The following is a 27,624-nucleotide window of genomic DNA, read 5'->3' as shown; positions in this document are numbered from 1 at the left end:
GGGGGAAAAAGACAGGAAGTAGAGTTTTCGAAATCCACAGTCATAGCCCAAGTGTGGTATAATGAAGACCTGAATTAGCGCAAAGCACAGGTCAGAGCTAACACCCATTAACAGAATTTTGCCCCTGCTTACCTATCAATTCCCACCTAATGGCTTAATTACCTGAGGGCTGCAGCGTCAGGGGGATGTTATCAGGGCTCCATCCTGCTCGCTGGGAGGACCTTCAGTCCAAGCTGGGTCTCCCCTGATCTCCCTCCGTCATCGAATGATCAGTTTCCTTCCACCCCTCCCGCCATGGTTTCTTGGGGCTGACTCAGGTCCACTCCTACACTAACTTCCCTGACGTTTTGTCCGGTGAGATTTTTCTAGCTCTGGATACCTAAGAGCCACATCACCCATTTCATTTCTCATCCCCCGCACCTGTCCTTGGCCCCTCTATTCCTGTTCAGGCTGAAGCTCAGAAATTAATAAGACTCTCCCAACCTACTGTGTTCGCTGGTAGAACCAGCATTATACAAAAGTTAGGAAGTGACAATTTATGACGAGGCAGTATTTCAGGAGGGCGAAATGCCTCAACTATCTTGCCATCAGATATACGAAGCCCCCAAAACCATAATTAGTGTCTCTTTTCTCTAGCATAGTAGCTGTAAATGTAAGCTGATGCATAGTATATGATCGTTCTTTCTCTTTCTTCCTCTACATACATATGTATACACATAAACACACATACACACTTACACATGTAGTATCATGTATATGCAAAATTGTATATATATGTATATAGAGAGATCTTTATAGATATAAATATATACATAACTAAATCAAATATCCCAATGTACTAAATATCATATCAATGTACTAAATATCACACATATAATTTTTATTTATATATATAGGTACCCGAGTGGCTCAGTTGGTTAAGCGACTGCCTTGGGCTCAGGTCATGGTCCCTGAGTCCCAGGATCGAGTCCTGCATTGGGCTCCCTACTCAGCAGGGAGTCTGCTTCTCCCTCTGATCTTCCCCACTCTTGCGTTCTCTCTCTTTCTCTCTCTCTCTCCTCCTCAAATAAATAAATAAAATGTTTTTTTAAAAAAGGACTTAAGAAAAGTATGGGGGAAAAAACTAAAAATTGAGTAAATTCCATATTTTTTTCTGCTAATTGAAAAAATAAAGATTTTTTTCCCCCTCACCCCTCTACTTCCTCCTTCCCTTTTCTTTCTCTTTCTTCTTTTAATTTAAGACTGTTCAGTCTCTTAGCATGCAAAGTCCCTTGGGGGCAGATAACATTTTAAGCTGCTATCAGTCACCACACTGGGATGTGATGTGCTGAGAAGGACAGACACAGACAAGAATAGGAGTGGGGGAGGAGGTGGGAGCAAAGAAGGAAGGGGATGCTGCCATGTCCAAGGGGGAAAGGACATGGTATGTGGACAGTTGAGGTATCAAAGACAAGCCATCTATGCCATAATTTTAGCCAGGTGTATCTTGGCCACCTAACTCGCAAGAATTAGCTCTCAAGTTTTAATACGCAGAAACATATCACCAAGTACTTTGTTTTTCTTATTCAAAGCTTCCAACAACCTTATGAGAGAGGTATTATTAATCTTACTCTATAGTTGAGAAGACTGTGGCTTGGAGAGGTAGACCTTCAGATCTACTTCTGTCTCCAGTCTAGACCTCTGCCTGAACATCAAACTCCTATAGAAACAGTCACTCAGCACCTTTCCCTATGTCTGGTAACAGCCTACACTCAGCATGTCCAGATCGGATTGCCTGAGTTCTTGCGCGCATCCCTCAAACGTACCTTCCCTCAGTCTTTGCCATCTGCTATGGACTGAAGGTTGGCATTCCCTGCCCTGTTCATATGTTGAAGCCCTAACCCTAATGTGATAGTATTTGGAGACGGGGGTTGCAGGAGTTAATACAGCTTAGATAAGGCCGTGAGGGTGGGGACCTCATGATGGCATTGGCGCCCTTATAAGAAGAGACCCCAGGGAGTTCTCTCTCTGTGCCTCTCTCTTCCACATGAAGACATGGAGAAAAGGCAGCTCTCTGCCAGAGAAGACAAGAGAGCTCTCACCAGAAACTAACTTGGCTAGCACCTTGATCTTGGATTTTCTGATCTCCAGGACGGCAAGAATAAACTTCCTTTAAGTCACCCGGTCTATGGTGTTTCGTTATGGCAGCCTGAGCAGAAAATGGTAACTCTGTCCTCCCAGCCATCAAATCGTTCAATCTGTTAGGAAGGGTCTCAAACAAAGTGCTCTAACCTTTGGTTTAGGGTAACTTTCCAGAGACAATCATGGATGGTTTTGCCCAAAAGAGTGAGGCATTTCCCTCATGCTCTGCCTGCCCAGGAGGAAGCTAGAATTGGCCCCTAGCACGTGTTTCTCTTCTGTAGTTATTCAGTCTTTTTCAAGGGTCTCAAATATATGAGACTCCTCTCATCAGAGCAAATTTGTGGTTGAAACATACCAGCCAGAACGGAGGGTGGGACAGGCTAGAAAGCTCTGTGGGGTAATGAGGTGAATTTGGAGGGGCTGGGCCCTGAAGACGCTCCCATAGTCCCCAGAGGGGAGGATCTCAGGAAGGCAAAGAGGGCTGGGCCTCACCATGGAAACGAGACTAGACAGGGAAACTGAACCCAAATCTCCCTTTGCTAGTCCCTACTGTGAATGTTTCCAAGGAAATGTGGCTTGATGAATTCAACTCCATTGTTTTGGACAAGCAGTAGAGCGGGGTGGGTAATACCCGGCCATCAGAGCCAGATCGCCTGGGTCTGCCGGCTAGCTCTGAAGCTTACCAGCTGGGGCAAGCTACACACCTGTTTCCTCATCTGGAATATGGGGGGAGTCATTGCACTGACCACAGAGCATTGCTGTGCAGATGAAATGTTGACAGTACACAAGAACTGGGGTGCCTGGGTGGCTCAGTGGGTTAAAGCCTCTGCTTTCAGCTCAGGTCATGGTCTCAGGGTCCTGGGATCGAGTCCCACATCCGGCTCTCTGCTCAGCAGGGAGCCTGCTTCCACCTCTCTCTCTGCCTGCCTCTCTGCCTACTTGTGATCTCTCTCCGTCAAATCAATAAATAAATCTTTAAACAAACAAACAAACAAACAAAAACCAAGACAGTACGCAAGAACTGAAGACAGCGCCTGACTCATACAGAGAGCCTCTATCACGCCCCGCTCTCTGGAGGTGGGCAAGCTGCCCGAGCAAGCGGGAGCCAGACCCAGGGAGCCAAGGGCTGCTGGGCATTTAGCCATCGTTCCCCCTTCCTCGCTGTTCCCCAGCGTGAGGCTGTTCCGGGAGCGCTGGCCCTGAGGTGGCAGGGAGAGTGGGGAGCCTCTTTCTCTGTCTGAGCTGCCTGAAGTGCTTAGAGGAGGCAGCTGGGCCTTCCAAATCATTCATTCTGAAAAGCCAGAGTGTGGATAAAGAAGTGGTAAGAAAAAAAAAAAAAATGTTTGTTAGGTTTCCATTCTGGAAGGCTCTTTGTATGCACCCCTGCAGGTCAGGGCCGGATGCTGAGTTCCTGGCACCAGAGACTCACCCTGTTACTATGGTGTGTGCTGAGAAGCCACTGGGAAAAGCAGCTCTGGTCCTGGTTCCTTTCTCCCTCGCAGGGCTGGGGATGGAGGGAGGAGGGGTGTCAGGCATCTCATCTACCTGGTATTATTAGAAAGGAATTAAAACATGGACGGGACTGGAAGAGATTATGCTGAGTGAAATACATCAAACAGAGAGAGTCATTTATCATATGGTTTCACTTATTTGTGGAGCATAACACATAACATGGAGAACATGGGGAAATGGAGAGGAGAAGGGAGTTGAGGGAAATTGGAAGGGGAGGTGAACCATGAGAGACTATGGACTCTGAAAAACAATCTGAGGGTTTTGAAGGGGCAGGGGGTGGGAGGTTGGGGGAACAAGGTGGTGGGTATTAGAGAGGGCACGGATTGCATGGAGCACTGGGTGTGGTGCACAAACAATGAATACTGTTACGCTGAAAAGAAATTTTTAAAAAATTGCAGAAAAATGGCAGAACTCATGTGTGTACCGCTCTTAATTTTTCAAAGGGCTTTCATGGGTTTCCGGTTTCTTGAACCACCTAACAATCCTGGGACAGCAGGGCTGCCACCTGGGGGCATCCAGAAGGGTAAGAGTTTCGCCTTCTCACCTGTGGTTACCAGGCGAATAGCAAAGGTGAGAAGCAGGGCACAGGGAAGCAAGAGACCTGGCTTCTAGTTTGGGCTGTATCGCCACCTGCCTGTGTGACCTTGGGCAAGACACTTCACTTCTCTTTGCTTTGGCTTTCTCATCTGCAAATGGAAGGTCATGATCCCACCTAAGACAAGGGTGAGGGATCTGAAACAGACAACACGCTCTCTAACCTTGAGGACCCGCTGAAATGACCGATTTGGAGGTCACTTCGCCCACAGCCGCAGGGTCCAGCATGCAGTCGGGCATCCGAGAGAGTAGGAGGGAAGAGGAGAACAGACATTTAGTGAGCACCTACTCACTAAAAAGATCTCTGCACCCAGACTGGTCGCTTTAGGAACATTTTCCCCTTTAAGTCTCTCCATGTTCATGATGAGGAAAGTGAGGCTAAGAGGCCAAGAATACAGAACAGGAATCTGAACACAAACCTGTCTTTCTCGACCTCCACGGCCCTCGCAGCCACTCTTCCATGCTGTTTTCTGATCCGCACATCTGGAAACTGCACACAAAGGTGTCCTACACGGAGCAGGGCTCATACGCCACAATGCAGGCACTTGACTCACATCCTTGTTTTGAGCCTATCGACTCTTAGTTTAGGAAGAATTCTGACATCCTTGACTATCAGCTTTCCCATATCACCACAGACCAGAAGGGACACATGGCTACTTATCAGCTTTAATAGCAGCAAAAAATGACAGATGACAGGAGGAAAATAAATTTTTAAAATAATTTTAACAGTGTTGGACGGTTTTATGAAGAAACCATAACCCTACAAATTTCTTTGATTCCTTAGATATCACTTGTGAGTGAGCTAAAAAAAAAAACAAACAAACACACACACAACAAATGAAACACACACACACACACACACACACACACCACAAAACCCCCTCAGCCTTCCCTCTGAAAACAAAAGAAAACGTGTATTCCCAAGGCAGACCTAGCTCCAGAAAAAGAATCTCCACGCTGGGCGTGGCCGTGGGACCTCTAGCAGCTCTGACTCTGCCTCCCCAAGATCCCTTCACCCCTTTCTGAGCCCCTGTCCTGGGCACTGTCCTGCCTTTCCAGCAGGGCAGAGCACACACAGAGACCGAGGCGCCCATCTTCAGCACCACTGTGAAATGAGAGACCCATCCCCAATTCACAGAAGACCCCAGGACAACAAAAAGTGAGCCGATAGAGAACCACAGCCATTTGCATGATCGATAAACCTTGATCTGGTCTCTGCCACGTGGCAGCAGAGTCCCAGAGCCGGGCTGTCAGCTGTGAAGTTGACCAACAACAGGAAGTGAGTCATGTCAGTCTGCAGCTGGTGACCCCTGGAAAAGGCACGTGTCCCCTTGTGGTCCAGCCTGCCTGCATGTGGCTGAAGTCATCCGCAATACCACCCAGCTGCTCTCTACGCTGTCCGCCATGACTGTGGTGTGGTCAGAGACACGAACTGGGTCTTTGTCCTCAGCTCTTGGCACCCAGCTCCAGGACTCTAGTTATCTCCGCAGTGTTGTGTGTCTTTTGTATGCTGATGGGACGACTGGTGGTTGGGGGCCCCTAGACAGCATTAAGATGGGGCTGGTCCCAGAAAGACCAAGGCGTGATAGAGGGTGGGAACTTTCAGCCCCACCCCTGACCTTGGGAGGAGGGGCTGGAGATCTGGTTAATCACCAGTGGCCAAAGATTTAATCTATTCACGCCTTGGTAAGTGAAGCCTCCATGAAAACCCCCAAATGATGGGCCCGGAGAGTGTCCCCATTGGTGAGCATGTCAAAGTGCTAACGGGGTGGGGCTCCCAGAAAGGGCAGAGCCAGGTCCACGCAGCCTCCCTCACAACTTGCCCTGGGAATCTCTTCCATGTGGTTGTTGCTTGAGTTGTACCCTTTGTAATAAACTGGTAATTGTAAGTCAACTGTTTACCTGAGTTCTGTGAGCCGTCCTAGCAAATTATGGAACTGGAAAGTGGGGGTGTAGTGGGGACTCCTGATTATTTAGCCAAGTCAGAGAGAAGCGTGGGTACTCTGGGCACCCAATACTTGTCACTGGGGTTTGAAGCAGGGGATGGTCTGAGACCAAGCCCTTGGCTGGCAGAGTCTGATACTAAGTCTAGAGAGTTAGCGTGAGGACTGAAACGCGGGGCTCCGCACTGGCAGACGGAGAGCTGGAGAACGGGTTGTTGGTGTGGAAAAAACCCATACGTCTGGTGCTAGAAGTGTTGTGGGGAGAAAACACTGTGGAGTGACTGAGGCAGCCATGGGAGTTCTGACTTCCTGTCGTAGATGACTGATAACTGGGGGGGGGTGCACCTCCCCTTCAGGGCGAGGCCCCCTTGCCCACAGGGCCTGGCCTTAGCCGTGGAGCACATCCTGCTGCCACAGCGAGGAAATGCCCAGGTAGCAAGGCGCTCTCCGCAACAGGTGTTCGCAATGGTGACATTGAGTCACTTAACAGAGGTTAATTTATGTTCATTAGACTGTTGAGGGAGGCAGGATCATATGTAACCAATTTTAGAAAGACTGCCATACACAACACGATTGAAAGAAGAAGTCTGAGTACGTAAAGGAGCAAGGTGTGATCGTCTGGAAGGCGAGCTAGGAAGATCAGCTCCAGATCAGCTCCCTCTCACAAGGGGTGTTCTTGTTTGCCTTTTTGATCAAACACCTCCTTCCTGACTCCATCCTTCCTTAATAGACCATCAGAAGTTCCCTGCCCTCTCCAGACCTTTAACCTCACTGCAGGAGGCAGTGTCCCCGAAGCACTTGTTTTGTTTAGGGTCTGATGTATTATTAACTTCTCTCCAGGCTATAGCTCAGACAGTGTGTCCTGGACAACCGGCACTGTCCCTAGCCCCAAGCCCCAGGGAGTGCCCAACTTAGGCCTCTGTCCAATCTACCTCTGAAGAAAGGGGACAGAGAACCAGGCTGACTTCCCTAGGGTAAGGGACAGCTTTCTGCCTGGAAAGTGCTAGGGTTCCAATGTTCCCCAAAGTTCAAAGAGCCATGTAGGTTCTGCTCCGTAAAGGGAAAAGGGGGTTTGCTAAATGTCAACCTGAGAACCTCTGCAGGAAGGAAGCTATAGGTGACATACAGGTTTCCCTGGAGAAGACAGTGATCTAAGCTCAAGGACCCTGGCTTCCACCAGGTAGCACTGGGTTGGCACATGCCGTGGGTGGAGTGGAGGTGGGCATCAAACCCTGAACTCTGCTTGTTACATGGCACAGACCTTATAAATAGGGGTTTTGCAGCCTAACGTGCCTAAAAGCAACAGCAGGGTAGCAGGTCGGGCAAACCCAGAATGGCAGTGATGTTTCCGGCACAAACCAGTGGACTCTATCTTCCTCTGATGGTCCCTTGTGCTCCCATAGCTTAAGTGGGGAGAATCACCCCCAAGAGATCTGAACTGTTAAGAACAGGATTAATTGACCTGCTGTCTGAGAGGCAGCCAAGATTTTGTCATTAAATACGTAGATTTGAGGACCAAACAGCTGGGCTTCAAATCCTGGCCTCATCACCCACCAACTGTGTGACCCTGGGCAAGTTGCTTAACCTATGTGTGCCTCAGTTTATTTATCTGTAAAACAGGGATAATCATGGTTGGGAAGACTAAGTGGGTTAATATTTCTAAAGTGCTTCAAACAGCGCCTGGCACCCACCAGCAAACGCTAAATGAAACAAAATGCTCCGGCAAAGACAGGGGATTGAAAAGATGAGGCATTTTCAATAAACATCACCGAGGCTCAGGTACGCGGATTCTCACTCCTGGCTGACTCCTGGCCTCAAAGGCAGTGGCTCCTGAATGGGGCTGTAGGGGAGGGAGAGCACGAAGGGTTAAACCCCCAAGTGAACAGAAAAACAAGTTCCATCTGGTCCCTGGGACAAAGCGACAGCCTGCAAAGCCCCCAGCCCGGGCTCCTGCTCAAAGGACACATTGCTTTTTAAAATTCCAACTTGTGGCTGCCTCGATCTATAAATCAACCAGTTCTCCACACCCTAGAGCTCGGAACAGGATTCACAAATGGCAGCGAGACATTCATTCCGAGAATAGGCATATGAAAGTGACTTTGCACTCAGGGTACCCAGCCTTTCAGCTTCCTAAAAGGCCCTGGGGCTAGTGCTTCAGCCCATCTCCCCTCCAGTGCAGGGAATTGTTCTCCAGGGGGCAGAAAGAAGGAAGGCAAGATGGCAAGTGGTCAGGGCTCAAGCCAGGATTAGGATTTTCGTTAAAGGCTCCACTTAGGGCAAATGTCCCCGGGACTCGGTGACATCCCCGTCTTTATCATTGACACAAAAAGAAAAGAAAGCCACTTTCCCTCCCTCCCCACACCATGGCCGGGACCCCATCTTTAGGTACTAGGCTGGGAGTGGGGCAAAGCTGATTCAGGAGAACCACCAAGTACTCCACAGAGGCACTGGGGAACCCTATGCAGGGGAGCAGCGGGCTTCTTGCTGGCTCCCCAGCCCACGTGCACACAGGGCGGCTTCGGCCCCAGCATCCTCTACAGGACACCTGGAAGGGAAGAGGGAGCCAGAATGAAACCAGGACCCTCCTTGGGGACCCTAGCCTGCGGCAGGGTCCTTCCATTTTCACCACTGCCCTGGCCACATGCCCACACCCCGGGAACACTGAATCCAGCCCTAGCACTAACCCTGTGGGGCAGGGAAGTAATTCACAAAAAGTTGGGCAATTCAAAGTTACGGTTTCCACAGCAACCAGCACTCAGACCATTTGGGTAGCTGAAGCTTTTCCTCTTAGCATTCACTCTTTTTCTCCCCAAATAGCTTTTTTTTTTCTTATTATTAAAGTAATACATGTTCATTGGAGAACATATGGAAATTACAGACAAGCGTAAGGGAGAAAATAAAAATCACCCTTAATCCCACCACTTGAGGTGATCCAGTGTCAACATTTTGATGTATTCTCCATTCGTCTAGGGTTTTTTTCATGCATAAAAAGATATAATTTTTGAAAATTGAGACTGTAGTGAAATTACTGTTTTATCATTTGATTTTTTCCACTTAAAAATATATTGTATGACTTCCTGATAGCCTTAAATATTCTTTGAGAATAAGATTTTCAATGGCTAGCTAGTACTTTTCCATAGGGATAGAACATATTCTATTTAACCGATCTATTGTTGAACATTTACATGCTTTTCCTTTTTTCTTTTGCTATTTTAAATAATACTACAATGAACAGCCTTTTACATAAATTTGTGTGTATGTATCTGATTAAGTAATCAGATTAGAATAAATTCATAGAACTAAAATTACTGTTCAAACACAATGAACATGCTAATGATTTTAATACGCATTATCAAATCACCCTCTGGAAAGGTTGAAGCAATCTGTACTTCTACCTGTAACGTATACTCTTCTTTAAAAAAAGAAAAAAAAAAAAAAAACCAACGACAACAACAAAAAACCCAAACAGCAAATTTGGTTGGTTTTAAACGAAGTCTGTACTACTTACAAAAACTACATTTCCTTTCACTGAAGCATTGTCCCCCATATTTTTAATGAATTTCCCTATTTCTATAATCACCTACTACATCCTTTGCTCTCCATTTCTACGGGATATTCATCTTTTCCTTATTGATTTATAAGAGCTCCTTATGCATAAAGATAATAATGCTTTGCCATATTTGTGGCACATATGTTCTCTCAGTTTGTCGTTGGATTTTTATTTTGTTTACGGCATTTTTAAAGTGTAGAAGTTTCAAATATTGTTGTAACTCACATCCATCCTTCTTTTCCTTTATGATTTTGTCCTTTGAATTTTAGGCTTAGACAGACCTTCTCCACCCTGAGATCAGGGGGATACTCAGCTGTATGTGGCTTTTCCAGTTATTTTATGGCTGTGTGGTTGGGGTTTTACATGGACTGCTCTAACCCTCCTGGGTTTCACCTGGAGGTGGGATCTGAATTTGTTCCTGCAATGGTCCTAAGGCTGGAGTCAGGTCAGAGACGGTTGCCAGGGAGATTCGGGAATTGACCTGTCTGCCGCTCCTGCCTTCCGGAGCGCTCAGCCTGGCAGGCAGCTCTCCGCGGGGCCTGAGGTTCTGCTAGTGAATGGAAGACATGAATAGCTGCTCTGTGACCGCACACTGGGAAAGGTACACCTCACGTGGCTCTGTTTCCCATCTGAGATGGGGGAGGGGGAGGCCAGGGAGTGCCAGATGTATGGAGAGCTGGTGAGCAGCTCCAGTCTTAGCATGGTAAGAATCGGGGGATTGGATTCCAAACCTGAAATTAACCACCACTCTATCTGCAAGATGAAGAACTAGAGGCAGTTCTGCTGGCATTGGGTCTCCTTGAATACCAAGTTCTCTTGGAGAGGCACGTAGGGAGGGAGGAGCCTGGGACTTCAGCTCCCCAGAGATGTGGACAATCTCTGGGGAGATAGTCTAGCCCCCAAAGGGCCTGAGAGTCAGTAAGTGCCAGGCGGGATGGTGGCCTCCTGAGCACGGGGTGCTTAGCTCCGGCCAGCATCCTGGAAGAGGCCGCTGCAGCCTGCCCGCCCCATCCAGCCAAAGGCGATTCCTGCCTTCAGTCGTCTTTATTTCAATCCAGCCCCTAAAACTTTTCACTGAGGGTCTTTACTCAGTTTCCAAAGTCAATTCTGCATGTACTAACAACTCAAGAAGTGTGTTCATCCATCCCACAGGTTTCCTGGGTGTCCCCTATCTGCAGAGCCCTGTGTCCAGCCTTGTAGATCTATTGCTTTTCAACCAGCCATAAATATTTCCCTTCTATCTCTGCCCCCTCCATTTCTCTCCTTAAACCCTTAAAAGAAAAACAACAACAACAACAACACACACACACACACACAACACTACAACCCTCTCTCTTGAATCCCACGTCCTCCAGCCGTCTCTTGCCTTGGCCGTCATGTTGCAGGTCGTACCAGTCACCTGGGCGTCGGAGAAGATTATAACCACCAACATTTACTGAACGCTCCCTGTGTCGGCACCGAGGGCTACCCACACATGATCTCTCATAATCTTTATCCAATAACTTTCATTCAACAAATATTAAGTGCCTACCACGTGACCGAGACTCTTCTGGTACGTGGGCTACACCAGTGAGTCAACCAAAAATTCCTGCCCTCACGAAGCTTACACCCTAGCTGCGGGGTAGGTGTGGGACTAGGTAAAACAGACAAACAAACAAGGTAAATGAAGAAGTTACATGCGGGTTAGAAGACATAAATACGATGGCAAGAAGTGGGGAGGGACCGGGGGCTCAGGAGTACCAGGTCTGGCAGATGGGAAGGCCTCCTGGAGAAGATGCCCTTGAAGCAGAGATCTGGAGGAGGTGAGGATGCGCGCCACTGAGATATGAGGGGAAAGCGCCTGAGGCGTGCCCGGTGTGGTCAAGAAGCAAAAGGGAGGCCAAGGGAACAAGGCAGAAAATGGTAGGCACTGAGGTCAGAGAGGTGAAGTGGGCCAGACTCTAGAGTTCTGTAAGTCAGTGTGAGCCCTGTGCCTCTTACTCAGGTGATATGGGGGAGAAATGGAAGGATTTTGAGCAGAGAAAACTGATGGGATCTGCAGATTTTAAGGCTCATCCTGGCTACTGTGTTGAGAATAGGCTGGGGGGTTGGAGCAGACACGATGTTCAGGAGACCAGTTAGGTGGTTATTGTAATAACCCGGGTAGAGAGGGTGTGGCCCTGGCCATAGTCTTCATGGTGGAGGAGAGAAGTGGTCCGATTCTGGATATATTCTGGAAGCAAAGCCAAGAGGGTTTCCTGGTGGACTGGATGGATAATGGGAAAGCCAGAGCAATTACTGATGACTCCAAGATGGTTAGGCAACAAGCTGGGAGGCTGGGGTTGTTTTTTGCTGAGATGGCGAAGACAGCAGATGAAGCAGGTTTGGGGGGAGGCTGAAGAATGGGCACTTGGGGTTGGACATGTCTGTGAGATACCCCAGTGACCCTGTAACTAGTATATCATAGAGAAGACATTTAAAGTCATGACCTTGGATGAGACCACAAGGGAGAAAGTGTAGAAAAAGATGAGAAGACCCAACCCTGAGGCCTGGGATATCCTATGCCCAGAGGTTGGCGAGAGGAGCAGCAGCCAGCCAAGGAGACTGAGAAGTGAAGAACCACAGAGGGTGAAGGCAAATTCAGAGACTGCGGGTCCTGACAGCAGAGGACCAGGGGTGTCTAGGAGGAGAAAGTGACCAACCCGGTCAAGTGCTGCTGGAGAGACCAGAAGGATTAGGATTGAGAAATGGCCCCTGGGTCTTCCCTAGAAATGGATATAGGGGTAATACCTATTTTAAGGTGAAGAAAAAGAATCTTAGTGAGAAGATCCAAGATCACAGGGTTATGAGCAACAGAGCTAGGATGCAAGACAAGGTCTGTGCAAAGCCCAGCCTGACTACTTCTCATAATAACCTCTCAGGCTCCGATGCTCTCTAAACCAAGGGAGTAGCTCTGATACCCAGCAGTTTTCATTCCTGCTGGACTGTTCATCCTCAGGAAGTTGAATAGTTTCTGCAGGTCAGGGAAAACCGGGGACGAGCAGACTGTAAAATCCTATAAAAATGCTTTTAATGCCAGGTGGGATGTGAGGAGATTCTCAGAGCAAGCTGGTCTGGCTGGCCCCGCTTTCCTTCCAACTGTGTATTTCATCCACCTATTAGGGCCTGGCCCCCAATGGCATTTCCAGTTAGTGGCCCCCGATTTAAGGAATTCCAGTCCAAGGATATTTGCATTTGAGTAGAAGGGCATTTCCACAACCAACCGGCAAAGGGAGAGATGGCAAGAGGGGTGTTGCGGCATGCACACCCAACCCAAATCCAGGACCCTCCGTTTCTCCATTCCTGGGTAGGTCTCCACAGTCTGCCTGCCCTGGGCAATGCCTTCTCAGCTGGTTCGCGGGCTCTCCTTGTCTGGGGCAGGATGACAGTCACCTGTCTCCCTCTGGTGTTCACTCGTGCAATTGCAGCCCCAGGAGACCACAGGAGGCTCTCTCTGCCTTCCCAGATCCAGGGCCTGGAGAGCCATGCCTCGGAGCCAGGCCTGGCCCTCTTCCCTTCTCATCCCCTCTAGGCCTTGTCTGCCTCTGCTCAGGGCATCTCTAGAACTCTAGGCCATGGAGATGGACCCTCTGCATTCCCAACTGCAATGGAAAGAACTCAGACATGAAAATTAGAATGTCTGATGGCTTACTCTGGTTGTCCCTTGGGGTAGCAGGGCAGACCTAGAGATGGGGAAGAAACCAAGGGTCTCTGATATGTGCACACCCCTAAACACCCCCAGGTCCCACTCTTTATCTCTCCCTTTGCTAAGTTATTTGCTATCATGAGGCCCATTTGTAAAGGGAGGCGATGGAGGAAGAGGAGATCTCCTCCTTACTCCTTCTCTATTTGCCTTAGGGGCTGGCTTCTTCCCTGGACCTGGGGTTGGGTAGCTGAGGCCGCAGCTGGGAAACAGCTCAGGTCATTTGGGGCACCCTGCAGGTGGCCTTCTACTCTCGGGGGATGAGCCCATACAGACCTAGGTTCAAATCCTGACTCTCACTCATGAGCTCTGGAACCTTTCTGTGCCTCAGTTTCCTGGCCTGAAAAATGAAGGTAATCATTTCTCCTGGGGCAATTAGCACAGAGCCTGACTGCATGGGAAACAGTCAGTAAGTGTGGCCATGTAGTAAATGCTTGGGGATGACAGGGTTGCAGGGGGTACAGGAAAGAAAAGCATGGTACAGGAGCCAGGGATTCGAGCCTGGGCTTCATCACTCCACATAGCACGTCTGTGCATTTAGGGCAAGCTAGCGTCCACAAAGCTGCAAGGAGGCCTAAACGGGGTGTGAGGCAACAAGGAGATGGGTGCTAGGCTCTTGGGGGGGGGGAGCTTCTGCCTTCTCTGGCCATCCAGGGGCCAAGGATCCTCAGTGTAGCAGAGACAGCTGCCTGGCCCATCTCTCGGGACTGATGGGAGATAAGAACCGTCATGACAAAGGAAAGTGGTTTGAAAACTGAAACACTTATACTCTAGTTACCAAGAGATAACCACACACCCCCCTCCCCGCCCCGCCAGCATCCTGCATTTAGCTCCATATCTCAGGGAGTTTACATTCTCTTTGGAGAGACAGACAAGAACCCAAATGCGGGCAACGCCCAAGTTGACAGCAAGTGCAGAAGAACCACTCCAAAGCCTCACCAGAAACCTCCAGTCGAGGGAAGCGTGAGTCCCCAAAAGGGAAGCTAAGCTACCGGATGACTGGCCACTAGCCTGGGCCAAGATGGGCAGTTCCCAGACCCTTCTGTGGAGGCCCAGCTGGTAGTCTACGCTATTAATCCAAAAAAAGCTATATACGGTAGGATTCCAACTACAACATTCTAGAAAAGGCAAAAACCATGTAGAGAGCAGGAAGATCAGTAGTTGCCAGGAGTTGGGGAACGAGTAGGTGGAGCAGAGAGGATTTTTAGAACAGTGAAACTACTCTGTCTGATACTATAATGATGGATACATGTCACAAGCATCTGTCCAAGCCTATACAATGTGCAACACCAAGAGGGAACCCTCCTGCAAACCAGGCACTGTGGGTGATAACAATGTGTCAGTGCAGGGTCATCAATTGTAACAAATATACCACTCTGGTGGGGGGTGTTAATAGTGTGGGATGACTGTGCATGGGTCAAGAAGCATATAGGAAATCTCTGTAATTTCCACTCAGTTTTTCTGTGAACATAAAACTTCTCTAAAAAATAAAGTCTATCGGGGTACCTGGGTGGCTCAGTGGGTTAAGGCCTCTGCCTTCAGCTCGGGTCGTGGTCCCAGGGTCCTGGGATTGAGTCCCACATGGAGCTCTCTGCTCAGCAGGGAGCCTGCTTCCCCTTCTCTCTCTCTGCCTGCCTCTCTGCCTACTTGTGATCTCTGTCAAATAAACAAATAAAATCTTTAAAAAAAAATAAAGTCTATTAAAAATTACATAGAGGGCGGCACCTGGGTGGCTCAGTGGGTTAAGCTGCTGCCTCGGCTCAGGTCATGATTAAATAAATAAAAGCTTTTTAAAAAATTACATAGAGCGGGTCTGGGTGGCTCATTCATTAGCATCTGTCTTTGGCTCAGGTCATGATCCCCAGGTACTGGGATCGAGCCCTGCATCAGGCTCCCTGCTCAGTGGGGAGCCTGCTTCTCCCTCTGCCTGCTGCTCCCCCTACTTGTGCTCGTTCTCTGTTAAATAAATAAATAATATCTTGGAAAAAAAACCTAAATAGATAATTTCCCACGAGCTGCTGCTTCCTCATCTGTAAAACAGTCTCCGCATTGCCACCGTTAGGGTTCGGTGGGCTCTAACACAGAACCACATGCGCGCTGGCATCAGGGGTGCACTGGTAAGAGAGCGAGATACCTCAAGGTCCATGGGACTGTGTCCTGGCAGCGGCTCCAGCCAGCAGAGGACCTTCTACTTCCTTCTCCCCCTCCCCCACCCAAGACGGCAAGTGTTAACAAATACCATCATCACTCAAACAGCTTCAAAACCCTTCTCTGAACGGCTCTTGAGGCCACCGTCTTTTCTCTCCAGTGAGAATAGGCAACAAGCCACTGTATGTTCAAAATTCGAATATTCGTCTCTCCGAACGGCTCCCACGAGGGCCGAGCAGCTATTTTAAAATCCAAGAAGCCTCTGCTCACACCCCCAACAGTCGGCTCTGAACAGATCCCACACAGGAGACGTGCCCCACACAGACACTTGCTGAATGACCTTTTTTTACACTCGCTGAATGACCTTTAAAAACAACAACAACAACAACAAAAAAACCAGGATGCAAACCCAGTGAACTCTCCTTTCAGATCCCACATGCCCCCTCCAAGGAGCGGCCCACACGGTTTGTTTTTTGTTGGTTTTTTTTTTTTTTTTTCCAAAGGAACATTATTTGATCTGAAAAACATCTGGAACCTGTTTCCCCACACTTGACTGAGAGCTTTTGGCCGACATCAGATGCCCAACCACTGAGCAAACACCCTGTTTGCCTGTGCTCGGAGGAGCACCCCAGTACACGGGGGACAGGCGGCTTGATTAAAAAAGCTCCAGGAAGGTCAGGCTCTGGTGTGACCAGACGTTTGCAAACCCTGGAGCAGTGAGTGTAACAACAGGAAAGGTGGTAGGGTGGTGGGGTGGGGAGAAAGTACTGGAAATAAAGATCAAGGCCAAGAAGCTTCCTTACCAGCAAAACATCAGCCACACAAAGCACTTCTGAGTTCAGTCTTTTTACAATGACAGCCATGCCCGTTCTCACCTTCATGAGGTGCTTCTGGTGGCGGGCAGGGCTGGGGCTCGTGTTGGCTGGAGTCCCCTGCTCGTGCAACGGTGACAGGCTGAGGGGCACACAGGAGGCCTCCACTGGGATCTGGACACAGGAATGGCCGCCTGAGCCCAGTGCGGACACCAGGTGACCGCGTCTGGCTCTTCGGCCGTGAGCATCTGGGCAGCACACACCTTTGCCGCGGAAGTAATGGGCCGTAAGGCAACTTTGCCATAAAAGACGAAAAGTAACCGGCTGACAGGTTGGTTTCACCGCGGGGCTTTACCCTCTATAATCTCAGCACTCGTCGCCGTCTCTACAGTGACCCAGAGTGTCCGACCCACATTTCCCGTGGAACTTTGGAACGCCCGTCAGTGAACAGGGAACCAGAGGCCAGAGACAAACAACAGTGTAGAAGGCTGTTGCCACACCATACAAAACTCAGCGGCAGGTGCACAGCCCGGTATTTGGAAACCGATACCTCCCTTGATGAAGGAGGAAACCTCAGTGGAAAGAGAGAAAGTGCGAGGCCGCAAAAGGAGGCGAATCAATAAGAAAAAAAAGTGTATGCTGCCACGAAGGAAGGACTCTGAAGACAAGTGCCTAGCTACGTATAATCTACAAAATCAATGATACGTGTACAGTTGCCAGGAATCCACACAAGGCATTTTTGGTATGTTCCAATATTTTTATACTTCACAAGAGAGTCTTTTTAATTTTGTAATTTGTTCTTTGCGTTTCATTATCTCCTTTTTAATGGATGTCCCTCTTTTGTTTTTCACGATTTTTGTTTTTGCGGCAAAATTGCCTGATAGCCCACGAGCTGTGCAGCAAAAATGCTGGCGGTAAAGATGCTTCGGCATGAAGCCACGCGGAACCCCACCCATTTTCAAAGTAACCAGGATGGAGTCAAGAGGGAAAATTATGTAGCTGGAAGACAGTGGACCTGGAGGGGCTCTAAAGCTGGTTCTCCTACTTCCCAGCTTTGGCAAGTGTGACCCTGGGAGGGCCCTTCACCTACTCTGCCCAGCTCCCACCATTATTAGGAGGATCGCGTGAAACCCTACAGGAGAAGTTTTTCTGCAACTTCAAAACCTGGCTGCAAGGGTAAGAAACGGTGATAAGTGTTGCCCTTTGAACCCTCCAGAAGCCCAAATCCTTCAGACTCCAGGCCTGTCTCTTAGAATGACAGCTGAGAGCATTTACTAAGCTTGTGTCATGGGTTAGGCCCTGAGTTAGGGTTGCAGGTCACGAGTTCCCTCTACCACTTGGGGTATTGCTGAAGCCCCCACCCTGTCCTGGATTCGCCATCTGCTCCCAGCCGCTCGTTCTGGAACTCCTCTCTCCATCCTCAAGAGCAGTGCCAGGGAATTTGCCAAAGCTAATGGCTCTCCCCAGCCTGGCCCCTGCAGCTGCTCCCCCCCACCCCACTCCACCTGAGTCTTCCGCGGTTCCTACCCTTGGCCTCTGAGGAACTTGGAAATCTCCTGCCTTTTGTGTGACCTCCACCGCCCCCGTGGTTCTTCTTCTCAGATGTGAACTTCTCCACAGGGCCCATTATCTCTAATTTCTGCTGCATGGGGCTTTGCCTTGAGCACTGGCTCTTTTCTGCCAGCATTTCAATAGCTCGGGTGCCCCTTGTCTCCCTGCACACTTCCAGTGTGTGTGCCCAGCCTGCTGTGTCCCTTTCTCATTCACTTCTGTCCTTGACGGGGCTTGCTAGCAGCTGGCTGGGTTAGGTCAGTTACACTCTTTCCCATGCCTGTCTGACCTCTGCAGGTGGGTCACAGGGGATCCCTCCGTAACCTCCCTCCGAGGGAGTCCCGCCACCTCAAACTTCTACTTCCTGCGCTACCCCCTGACACTGAGGACCCCAATCTAGGCCTCCAGCCCTGTCTGCTCTGCTCAGCGGGCTCACGGGCACTGGCCTCTGCACGGTCCTCAAACTCAGCATCTGCAGAGTCACTGCCACTGGCCTTTGTCCCTGTAGATCTAGTGTGTCCCTTGCTGGAAGCCCTAATAATGGGACAGTGTGCCCTGTCAGCCCTGTCATCCTGATAATTATCGACAGCCTGTCCCTTCACTCTCCAAAGCGCCTTGTTTTAGAGGATAAGTTAGATGCTCAGCTTCACCCCCACTCCCCTGGCTGACCATCACAGAAACCCAAGTGTCATACCACCCCCCACCCACCATCCCCGTGCCTCTGCAGTCACCAAGCCCTACAGATGCCACTTCTATATAGCTCTCAAATCCGTGCCATGGCTCATGCCCTCGCCTATGCTGACTGTTTCAACGGGGTGTTCTCCCTGCCTCCAGCCTCTCCTTTCTTCCCTTCTCCCACCTGGAATGCGGGGCACAGAGGGCACCCTCCCGAGCTGCTAATCCAATTGCCTTCACCAGCCCCTCCCGAGCATGCCTTCAATATTGAATCCGGACTCCCCACCAGGCCAAGCAGCTTTTGTGGCTCCTTGCATTGTGACCCTGTCCTCTCCCCAGCCTCATCTGTCACCCAGCCATGTGGGGCCTTCCCTTCATGCCCTGCCTACTCACTGTCTGCAGGTCAGCTCCGGTCACCTCTTCCTGGAGGCCTTCCCTGACTGCCACTCAGCTTGGCTGCCCTGCCTTGTCCTCGTGGTACCTGCAGTTCCTCTATCACAGACCTGACGCCACACAACCCCACATTTGCCAGCCACCCATCCGTATTCCCACCTAGACTGGGAGCCATGCTGTGGTGCCTTCGGTTTTGGGCTCGGAGGCACTAATATGGTGTCTGTGTATTCAGTGAGTATGTGTTAAGTGAATCACTTCCTGTCACTGACACTAAATCCTGCTGGGCTGCCGCCCTGGGAGCCAACGTACTTGGCTGCCCCTGCAGCTATGCACGCCCCTCCTCTGCCCTTTCTTGCTGGGGTAAGAGAATCTGCCCCGTCCATCGGTGGGGGGGGGGGGGGCTGCTCTAACCATCCTTACCCTGGGTGTCAGGAGCCCTATGTCCCGCCTCCACTCATCATCTGTGACCGCAGCAGCCCTGTGGGGCTCTGTGCATGAAGAGAAGGATGGGAGGCAGGCCAGTTAGCATCGAGGTCTCTTTCAGCGTGGAGAGTCTGTGATGCCACTGCCTGTGTCCCAACTTTGTCCCCACTCTGGGCCCGCGAGGACAAGGAGGTGGCCCCCAGGAAGCAGCAACACAGACACTGTGGGTCCAGGGTGGCGTGGGGCTAGGCCCGTCCCACCCAGGGCGAGGCTGCTCAGAGTCACCTGCTTTCTGGGAAGAAGAAAGCCACCGAGCCCGCCTGGAAACCCGAGGGACAGCAGGACTCCTTGTTCTTTCTCTCTAATGCAACGCACATTCCCCACTTAAAGGCAATTTCTTCACTTCAAAAGGTTTCCAGCTGGTGAAATTCAAGGTGAAGAATAAGCCTCAGTCAAGAAGCTTCTCAGGGGCCTTTCAGTTTGCATCGTCTTGAGAAGGGATGTATTTTAAGACGTTTGCCTCTTAATGTTTGTCAGAGCACCCAGGGAGAAAGCTGCTTCTTATTCCGACACTTCTCTTAGCTCTCAGGACTGTTGACACAGGGACCGTCCACATTTCCCTGCACAACTTTGCCTTTTGGGAAACCTGCTGGATTTGCCTCCTGGCTTTCCCCTTCCCAGCCCCGAGACCCCCCACCCCCACCCTGGGTGGAGGAGGGACTAGCGCTGGGTTCAGGGTTCACCCGGCTCACCTGGGCACCCAGCAGCTTAAAAGGCAAACCGTGGGACTCACACATCTCAGGGTTCACCTCCAGGAGGTGTCCTTCCCCTGCCATTCATTCATTCTCTACTCACTCACCTGGTCAGCCAACATGGGGTCTGCAAAGCTGGTAAGGGGTTGTGGCCGGTCCTACTTTCCTAGAGCTTATACACAGGTCAGGGTTCTGGGAGATAGAAATAAGCAACCACAATACAAGCCAGAGGAAGTAAACGCTAGGTCTGGTGGGTAGGGGACATTTAAAAAGCTCAGAGAGGGGCGGCTGGATAGTTTAGTCATTAAGCATTGGCCTTCAGCTCAGGTCATGATCCCAGAGTCCTGGGATCCAGCCCTGCATTGGGCTCCCTGCTCGACGGGGAGCCTGTTTCTCCCTTTCCTGCTCTCCCTGCTTGAGTTCCCTCTCTCACTATGTCTCTCTTTGTCAAGGAAATAAATAAAATCTTTAAAAAAATGAAAAAATAAAAAGCTCAGAGAAAGAACAGACCAGCCAGGGATGAGGAGAGGGCTAAGAGGGAGGCAATCAGGGAAGGCTTCTTAGAAGAAGCATTTTGGTGTGATCAAGGTGTCCCAGAATGCAAGGTCCAGGTATGGGAAGTGGCCTGAGCAAATGTGTGCAGAAGGGAAGACCTCTAGGAGGCGCAGAGACACAGTCCCAGGCCCACTGACCCCCTCCTTCCAGGGCCTCGGGGCTTGCTTGGTGGTGGTGGTGGGAGCTCCCAAGGCATGCCCACGGGCACCTGCTGCTTTGGTGGCTTTTGCTTTAATCACCTTTGAAACGAGACACTATCCCCACATAGCCCATTGCTATCTGTTTGTCCTTTCTCATCAGGCCCTGGGCCCAGAGGAAATGCTTACAATCCTCTTCTCTGTCACTCTGTTCCCCTGCTTGCACTTTTGAGGGACCCTATTCCCAGGTGGCATCCACTTCCTCTCCAACTTTTCCAGTTGCTTTCTTTCTAGAGGTGTTTGCTTTCTCTACTCCTCCAGTGAAGCTCTGCTCATCCTCTCATTTCCCATTGCCCCTGGCCTATCTCCCCCCTCTTTACCACCATCCTTCTTAGCAACCGCTCCTTCCTGTCCCAGGAAAGCTTCTGTTCAGCAAGCCCTCTCTAACGGTGCCAGCACCCTAATGTCTCCCCTGAGAGCCATTGTCAGTGGTCCCGTGGTCAAGCCTTTGGAGCTGGGCGGACCTGGGTTTAAACCCTGGCTCTGCCACTTTCCAGCTCAGCACTTGCTTTGATTAAATCCTTCCGCAGAAACTTCTCTTGTTTTTCTGACCCAATATCTTTTCTCCCTTCTAACAACCAGCACCTTGATTCTCCTTTGGAGGAACCATCCTCTTCTGCTCTCAGCTTTTGTAGATTTACCAGGCCTACCCAGGGTCATTAGTTCAAGGATAAGTATGTGATCTAAGCAGGACAAATCCTGGGATTTTTAATGGTTGTAAAGTGTCAACCTATACCCACTAGGATTGATAAACTAGTAACACAAATCTGAAGCTGATGGGGGTGTCGTTGCCACCACAAGGAAAGAGTCTATTTGCACATAAAACCAACACAGAAAAAAGCAGAGAAAAGAGAAAACAGATTTTTGGTGATGTTGTTTGGGCACCTGGATCTAGCCATGCCTGAAGCTATCCTTGGAGTTTTTGGTTTGTGAACCAAAAACCAGTCAAACTGGCTTTTGTTACTTGCTACTGACAGTCTCAACCAAAGAAACACTTCATTTGAAGACTTGATGAAAACTTTAAATGAAATGACACATGAACAGTATCCAGCATAAAGTAGGTACCACTTGATTAATGGTGTTTTTCGGGAACTCGAACTGAATCTGCCTTGTCAAACATCAGTTATATTTCCAAAAAAAAAAGTCAAGTTCTAGAGTAGTAGAATATTACTTTTTCTTCCTTTGTTTCCATCACTTTGACCATTTTTTTTGTGTGTGTGTGTAACTTCTAACTTCCTTGGCTTGCTTTCTTGCTTTCTTTCTTTCTTTCTTTCTTTTTTTTTTTTTTTTAAAGATTTTACTTATTTATTTGACAGACAGAGATTACAAGTAGGCAAAGAGGCAGGCAGAGGGAGAGGAGGAAGCCAACTCCCTGCTGAGCAGACAGCCCAATGTAGGACTCAATCCTAGGACCCTGGGATCATGATCTGAGCGGAAGGCAGAGGCTTTAACCCACTTAGCCACCCAGGCGCCCCTCCTTGGCTTTCTTAATCACAGCTCTGTGTCCCTCATAAGTCTCCAGGTTTTCTTCACCATCCCGCCTCTGGACAGAGACAGGGTGGGAAATTTCGTGACCTGGTGGAGGTGATGCATTCCATACCCACACCCCAGGACAATCAGTATGGACCAAGCCAAATCAAAGGCAGACTTCCCAAGCTTGCTTCAAACCAAGTACACCAGGTACTCAGAAAAGTCTGCACTGCCATCTAGTGGACATATGCTATAATATCACGCAGAGTGGAGCGGTTTGAGAATCCCTCCTGGGACAGTCAGTGGGCTGCGAAAGTGTTTTGGGCCGATCTCCTTACTCCTTCAGTGGCAGAACCAAGGACAAGTGAATTAATGGCAAAGTCGAGCATCTTGTCCCAGGTGCGGCATTATACTCTTCCCTAAAAGACTGGGCTCCTGCCCTGCTTCTGCAGCCCTCCACATCCTGTTCTGAGCGTCAGAATCTCAGGGTCCTATGTTTCCTCTGCTTCTCCCACGTGTCCAATGGTGCAACCCAGGCCAATGGTCTCCAGGGAGGAGGGCTGACGTGCAGGTGTGCACGTGTGTGTGCTTGCATGGTCATGAGCACGCGGCTTGGGAGGGTTGAGGGAGAGGAGACCCAGAAGGCACCCTTATTACTTGCTTGCTTAGACTCCCTGAGGAAAGGACATTTGTCACGATCGCAAACACAATAGCCAGTCAAAGCTTTGTGTTCCCAGTCTCATAAATTGTGGGACACATCACAGTCTATTGGTTCCCTGATAGTGAAAACAGTCCCAGAGAGAGAGAAAAATCTACCCTCTCCATCTGAGGAGGCTGTGATCCCCCCACCCCAGAACTTGCTGTTTTGTTGTGTTTGTCCTGACCGCCATCAGGCCTGATCAACAGCAGCACCAAGAGTCCCCAGGCTGGACAGACAGAGGGGAAGAGCCGTCAGTGGCCTCTCCCTGCCGCTGCACACGGAGGGGACCAGAAGGCTGTGCGCGTCCGCGTGGTGTGTGTGGGGTCACATCCTGACCGTGGCGCTTCCGTCTCCACCCATTTGTGGCCTGATTCCCGGCCACATCACAGTCCTTGTATGTAGGTTGACATGGGCACCTCCTAATCAAACACTGCAAAGATGGAGGCAGAGTCGCCCTCCACTGCTGACACTTTGGGGGCTCAGTGTGACCCAGGAGTCAAGAAACAAAGAGACAGTGACCGGAACACTGGAGCAGCGCCCCCAGGACCTGGCCTGGCCACTGCAAGCAGGAGCCACACTCCTACTTCCTACTTCCATGGCCCTTCCCCAGGCTTACTGCATCCCCAATCTAAGGGAAGCTGCCAGAACAAGATAGTACTAGTCATTTCCTGGTAGAAAAAACACTTATTTGCGATTCCTAAAAATGCTTCAATCTTCTGTTTCAGACAAGTGCGAGCAAACTCTCAGGTGTGTTTCATATTGTAAGGACGGAGTCAGGATGCACTACTCCTCTTGTTTAGCCCATTACAAACTAGCTCCTCCGCGTCCGGAAGATCATTCTGAAAGCCGAGCCACCTCGCACCTGGAGAAAGGACTCCCTCTCTCCTCCTTTTTTCTGCCAACCCCAAAGCACACACCAGCAGGTCTCCACGTGCACTGAGGAGCCAGGCTTCTCTGGGAGCAGGCAAAGACCCCAGCAGAGTGGCCCCAGAGTCCCACTACAGTGCCCAGGCTGCAGCCCCGTTCCCCCATCCCAACTTCCTCCAAGGCCATAGAGCTTCTCTAAGGAGAGCACATGCTTGTGGCATCCGTGGTCACCTGGGACCCCCAGATCCAACCCAGATGCCCCTGCCCATGGCTTCAAGTCACCCACATGAGCACGCTCAGAGGGCAACCAAGACCCATGGCCCTCCCCCTCCAGGCCAGGCTTGCTCACTTACCTCCAAGGCCTTAGGGAACTTGACTATGGGCTCAGCCCAGTGGGTGATCTTTAGTCTGTAGTTGTTGCAGTCAGGAATAATCATGCAGCCAATGTTCCCCAGCTCTGGGTAGAAAACTTCAAGGCCCCTGTGGAGAGAGGGAGATGGTCAGCCCGTGTCAGTTCTGGGGGAGGCCGAGAGCTCACACCGTTCAGTCTAGTGCTATGGAGAATGGGGAGTCAAGTGGGATTGAATCCTAGGCCTACTACCAACTAGTTGTGGTCACTAACTAGTGTGACCAGTGTGGGTTAAGAGTTACTTGACCTCTTGGTGCCTCAGTTTGTTCACCTGTAAAATGCAGACATGGACAGTACGTACTGATAGCGCTGGCGTGAGGAGCGAAGAAGGCGATCGATGCTTACAACAAGCCACCAGCGATCAGAAGACGTCAGTGGTCATCTCCTCAGGAAGAACATACATCTTTAGGCAAACCTGGTCAGTGTCTTTAAAGTGGGATTGGGTTTATAAGAACAATATTTACACAGTGCTTTCCAGGAATGTTTTATTTACATCAAGAAAGGTATAGCAAGTGAGCACAGCCTTCTTCACAGGTCCAGCCTTTGTCGACCCTAAGCAATCCAGATCCCCTCCATGTCCGGCAATCGTCCCCGGTCGTTTCCCTAACCCACCTCTCTGGGTCATGTGTCGCCCGATAACCTAGGCCCTTGACCTACTTCTCCCTGTACTTTCAGAATGCAAATGTCTCCTAGGGGGTAAACTCTCTGGTCCCTAAGACAGTAGGATGAATCCATTTGTCTGCTTTTTCCCTGAAAGAGCTGACGGCACGAATGCTCTAAGAATCCTGTTCCCCTGGAGGGCTGTTCCCAAATCTCTACCAGGATTAGCCTTAAGGGCTCACCTGTAACCAAAACTCAGGGATGTAAACCAGGCTGTCAAACTGATATTAAAAAAAGCAAAACAAAACACCAAAATCTTTGAACCAACTTTTTTTTTTTTTTTTTAATTTGCCCTTCCTCTCTGTTCCGCCATATTGTTTTTAATCACCAAGACCCAGGGTCTCTGCAGGGTGAATTTGGTTAAGATGACTCACAGACAGAGAAAGGGCGGGTCCTCAGCCTTCCCCGAAAACCTCAACGTGACTGAGCAGCTCCACAGCCTGCCAGGGGTCACCCAGAGCTGGCCACGATTCCCTTGCTGGGGGTGAGGCTGGGAGGAGGCCCCGTGAGGAGATACTGAGGAGAGCGGGGGCTCCCAAGCTCTGGATCTGTAAGGAAGGCAAGGACAGCCTTCTGGTGGGGAGCCCCACATTCCGTTCCCATCCCACCCTTTCAGTGGCTCCTGAGGTCCCACCTTGAGCGCTGGCAGCCAGAGCCTAACCCCCGGCAGGTGCAGGATGCTTCAGTAGGCCAACACCCCGAGGAGCCTCGGGCCGGTTAGCTCAACTTCCGGTTTGCTCCACTCACTTGTTTCTTTTACCTCTTGGTGAGGTTATAGTAATTCCTTTTGGAGGCCATGGTTCTGATTGCTTTTGAACAAGTTTTAGGGATGGGTTTTCATTTTTCCTCACAGCAACATTTTATTTATTATTACTTATTATTATTATTATTATCATTATTTTTCAAGAGAGAGTGGCCCTGTGTAGCCAGAGGGGCAGAGAGGGAGGGAGAGAGAGAATCCTAAGCAGGTTCCACACTCAGCACGGAGCCCGGCATGGGGCTCCATCTCCTGACCCTGAGATCATGACCTGTGCCGAAACCAAGAGCTGGACGCTTCCCTAACTGAGCCCCCCAAGTGCCCCAAAAGTAATATTTTCAAGACCGTTTGGTTTGGTTCGGCCATGGCTGTCTGACACTGCACCTAGCAAGGTCTAAGGCCGATAGAGGGGACCCTCTGCTGGAGAGTCAACACACAGCCGGGAACTGGGAACGGCCACGGGCCAGGAGGGAGAGAAACGGAGGACCACAGGGGCCTTCTCCAGGGGACAAATGGGTCTCCTCCTTTTATCCTAGTGGAATTGCTATAAATGTTAAAACAGTTTAGCCAAAGCAGCCAGCTGACGTCCCATGAATGGGCCTCAAGCCGCAGAGCGGCCCCTGGAAATGTAGGCACCAGGAGACCAGGGATTGAGTCCGTGCTCCTGGCCCTGGTCACACCATGGGGTGCTGCCAGCCCAGTGTCTGAAAACCTCCCGTTGCCCCACACAGCAGGCCAGGCCACGGGGGCTCATGCAGGCCTCTGTCCCGTTCAGCAGTTTTGCCAAAGACTTGGATCAGGACACAGAAGGCAAATCTGTTTGATTTGTGAGAGGCACGAAGTTGATTAATAACAATGAACAAGTGGGTCATTGATTAAAACAGATGATCCAATCAGCCTCAAAAAAGATCTGGACAAGCCTGAGGTGAATGAATTGAAAACTGAATTGAGTAAGAACACACTTCAGCACCTGTGCCCTCTTTTGGCTCATGGGGTGCCTCACACGGGGCGTGTTCCCTCTCCACCCCCCAAAGGTGGGGCACTTCCTGGTCAACTTCACAAGGACCTGGGAGCGCCGAGAGGAGGGCCGGGGGGCTCTGGTCCCAGCGTGGTCGCTACCTCGCATGGCATAAGGAGCTGAGGGAAAGGGAATGGATCAGGAGCACCACACACATAGTATTTCATTCCGTACGATTCCTCAGAGCAGCTGTGGCTATTATTCCCCTCCCCCAGATGAGTAAGTGGAGGCCCAAAGAAAGTGAAGCAACCAGCACAGGGTCTCATCGTTGGCGAACTGAGAGGATGGGGACATGGGTGTGGCACACGGTGTCCGTGACGCCCCCCCCCCCAGATCCCCGCCTCCTGGTCCTGCCACCTGAGTGTGACCCCTCCCCTTGAGTGGGGGCTGGATTTGGTGACTCGCTTGGAAGGGAGAAGGTGGGGGTTAGGGTTAGCAGCAGCGGTGGAACGTCACTTCCAAGATTATGTTATAAGAAGACTGTGGCTCCTCTCACATGCTCTCCCGCTCAGGCAGGCTCTGGGGAAAGCATCTGCGGTGTGGCAAACAGCCCCACAGAGAGGCCACCCAGCAGGCAGGGGACCAAGGCCTGTCAACAGCCACACGGGCAAGCTCCTGGGGAGCCGAGACCCCCACCCCGGCCATTCCACCCCCTCAGATGAGGCCGCAGCTTGAGGGCAACCTCCAGAGAGGCTCCAAGTCCCAGCTGCCCAGTGGAACCCCACCCGGAGAAACCAGGACACAAAAAAGGTGAGCAGCCGCTCCGCGTGAGGGATCTGTGCAGGGAGAACTACTC

The 27,624-nt window shown here is 50.4% G+C and overlaps 1 protein-coding gene across 1 annotated transcript in view; it reads right to left on the bottom strand.

The window, feature by feature from the left end:
- Window positions 1–27,624, bottom strand: part of PEBP4 (phosphatidylethanolamine binding protein 4) — a 208,049-nt gene that overhangs the window by 165,150 nt on the left and 15,275 nt on the right. Inside the window, exon 3 of the mRNA XM_032855822.1 lies at window positions 24,338–24,464. Within this exon, the coding sequence (XP_032711713.1) occupies window positions 24,338–24,464 (127 nt within the window). The remainder of the gene's footprint in view (window positions 1–24,337; window positions 24,465–27,624) is intronic.

The sequence above is a fragment of the Lontra canadensis genome, unplaced genomic scaffold, assembly GCF_010015895.1.
Source record: "Lontra canadensis isolate GAN:19392208 unplaced genomic scaffold, GSC_riverotter_1.0 scaffold10, whole genome shotgun sequence".
In the NCBI taxonomy this organism is placed as follows: Eukaryota; Metazoa; Chordata; class Mammalia; order Carnivora; family Mustelidae; genus Lontra; species Lontra canadensis.
The sequence above is the reverse complement of the archived record's forward strand: the minus strand, read 5'-3'. Positions and strand labels throughout refer to the sequence as shown.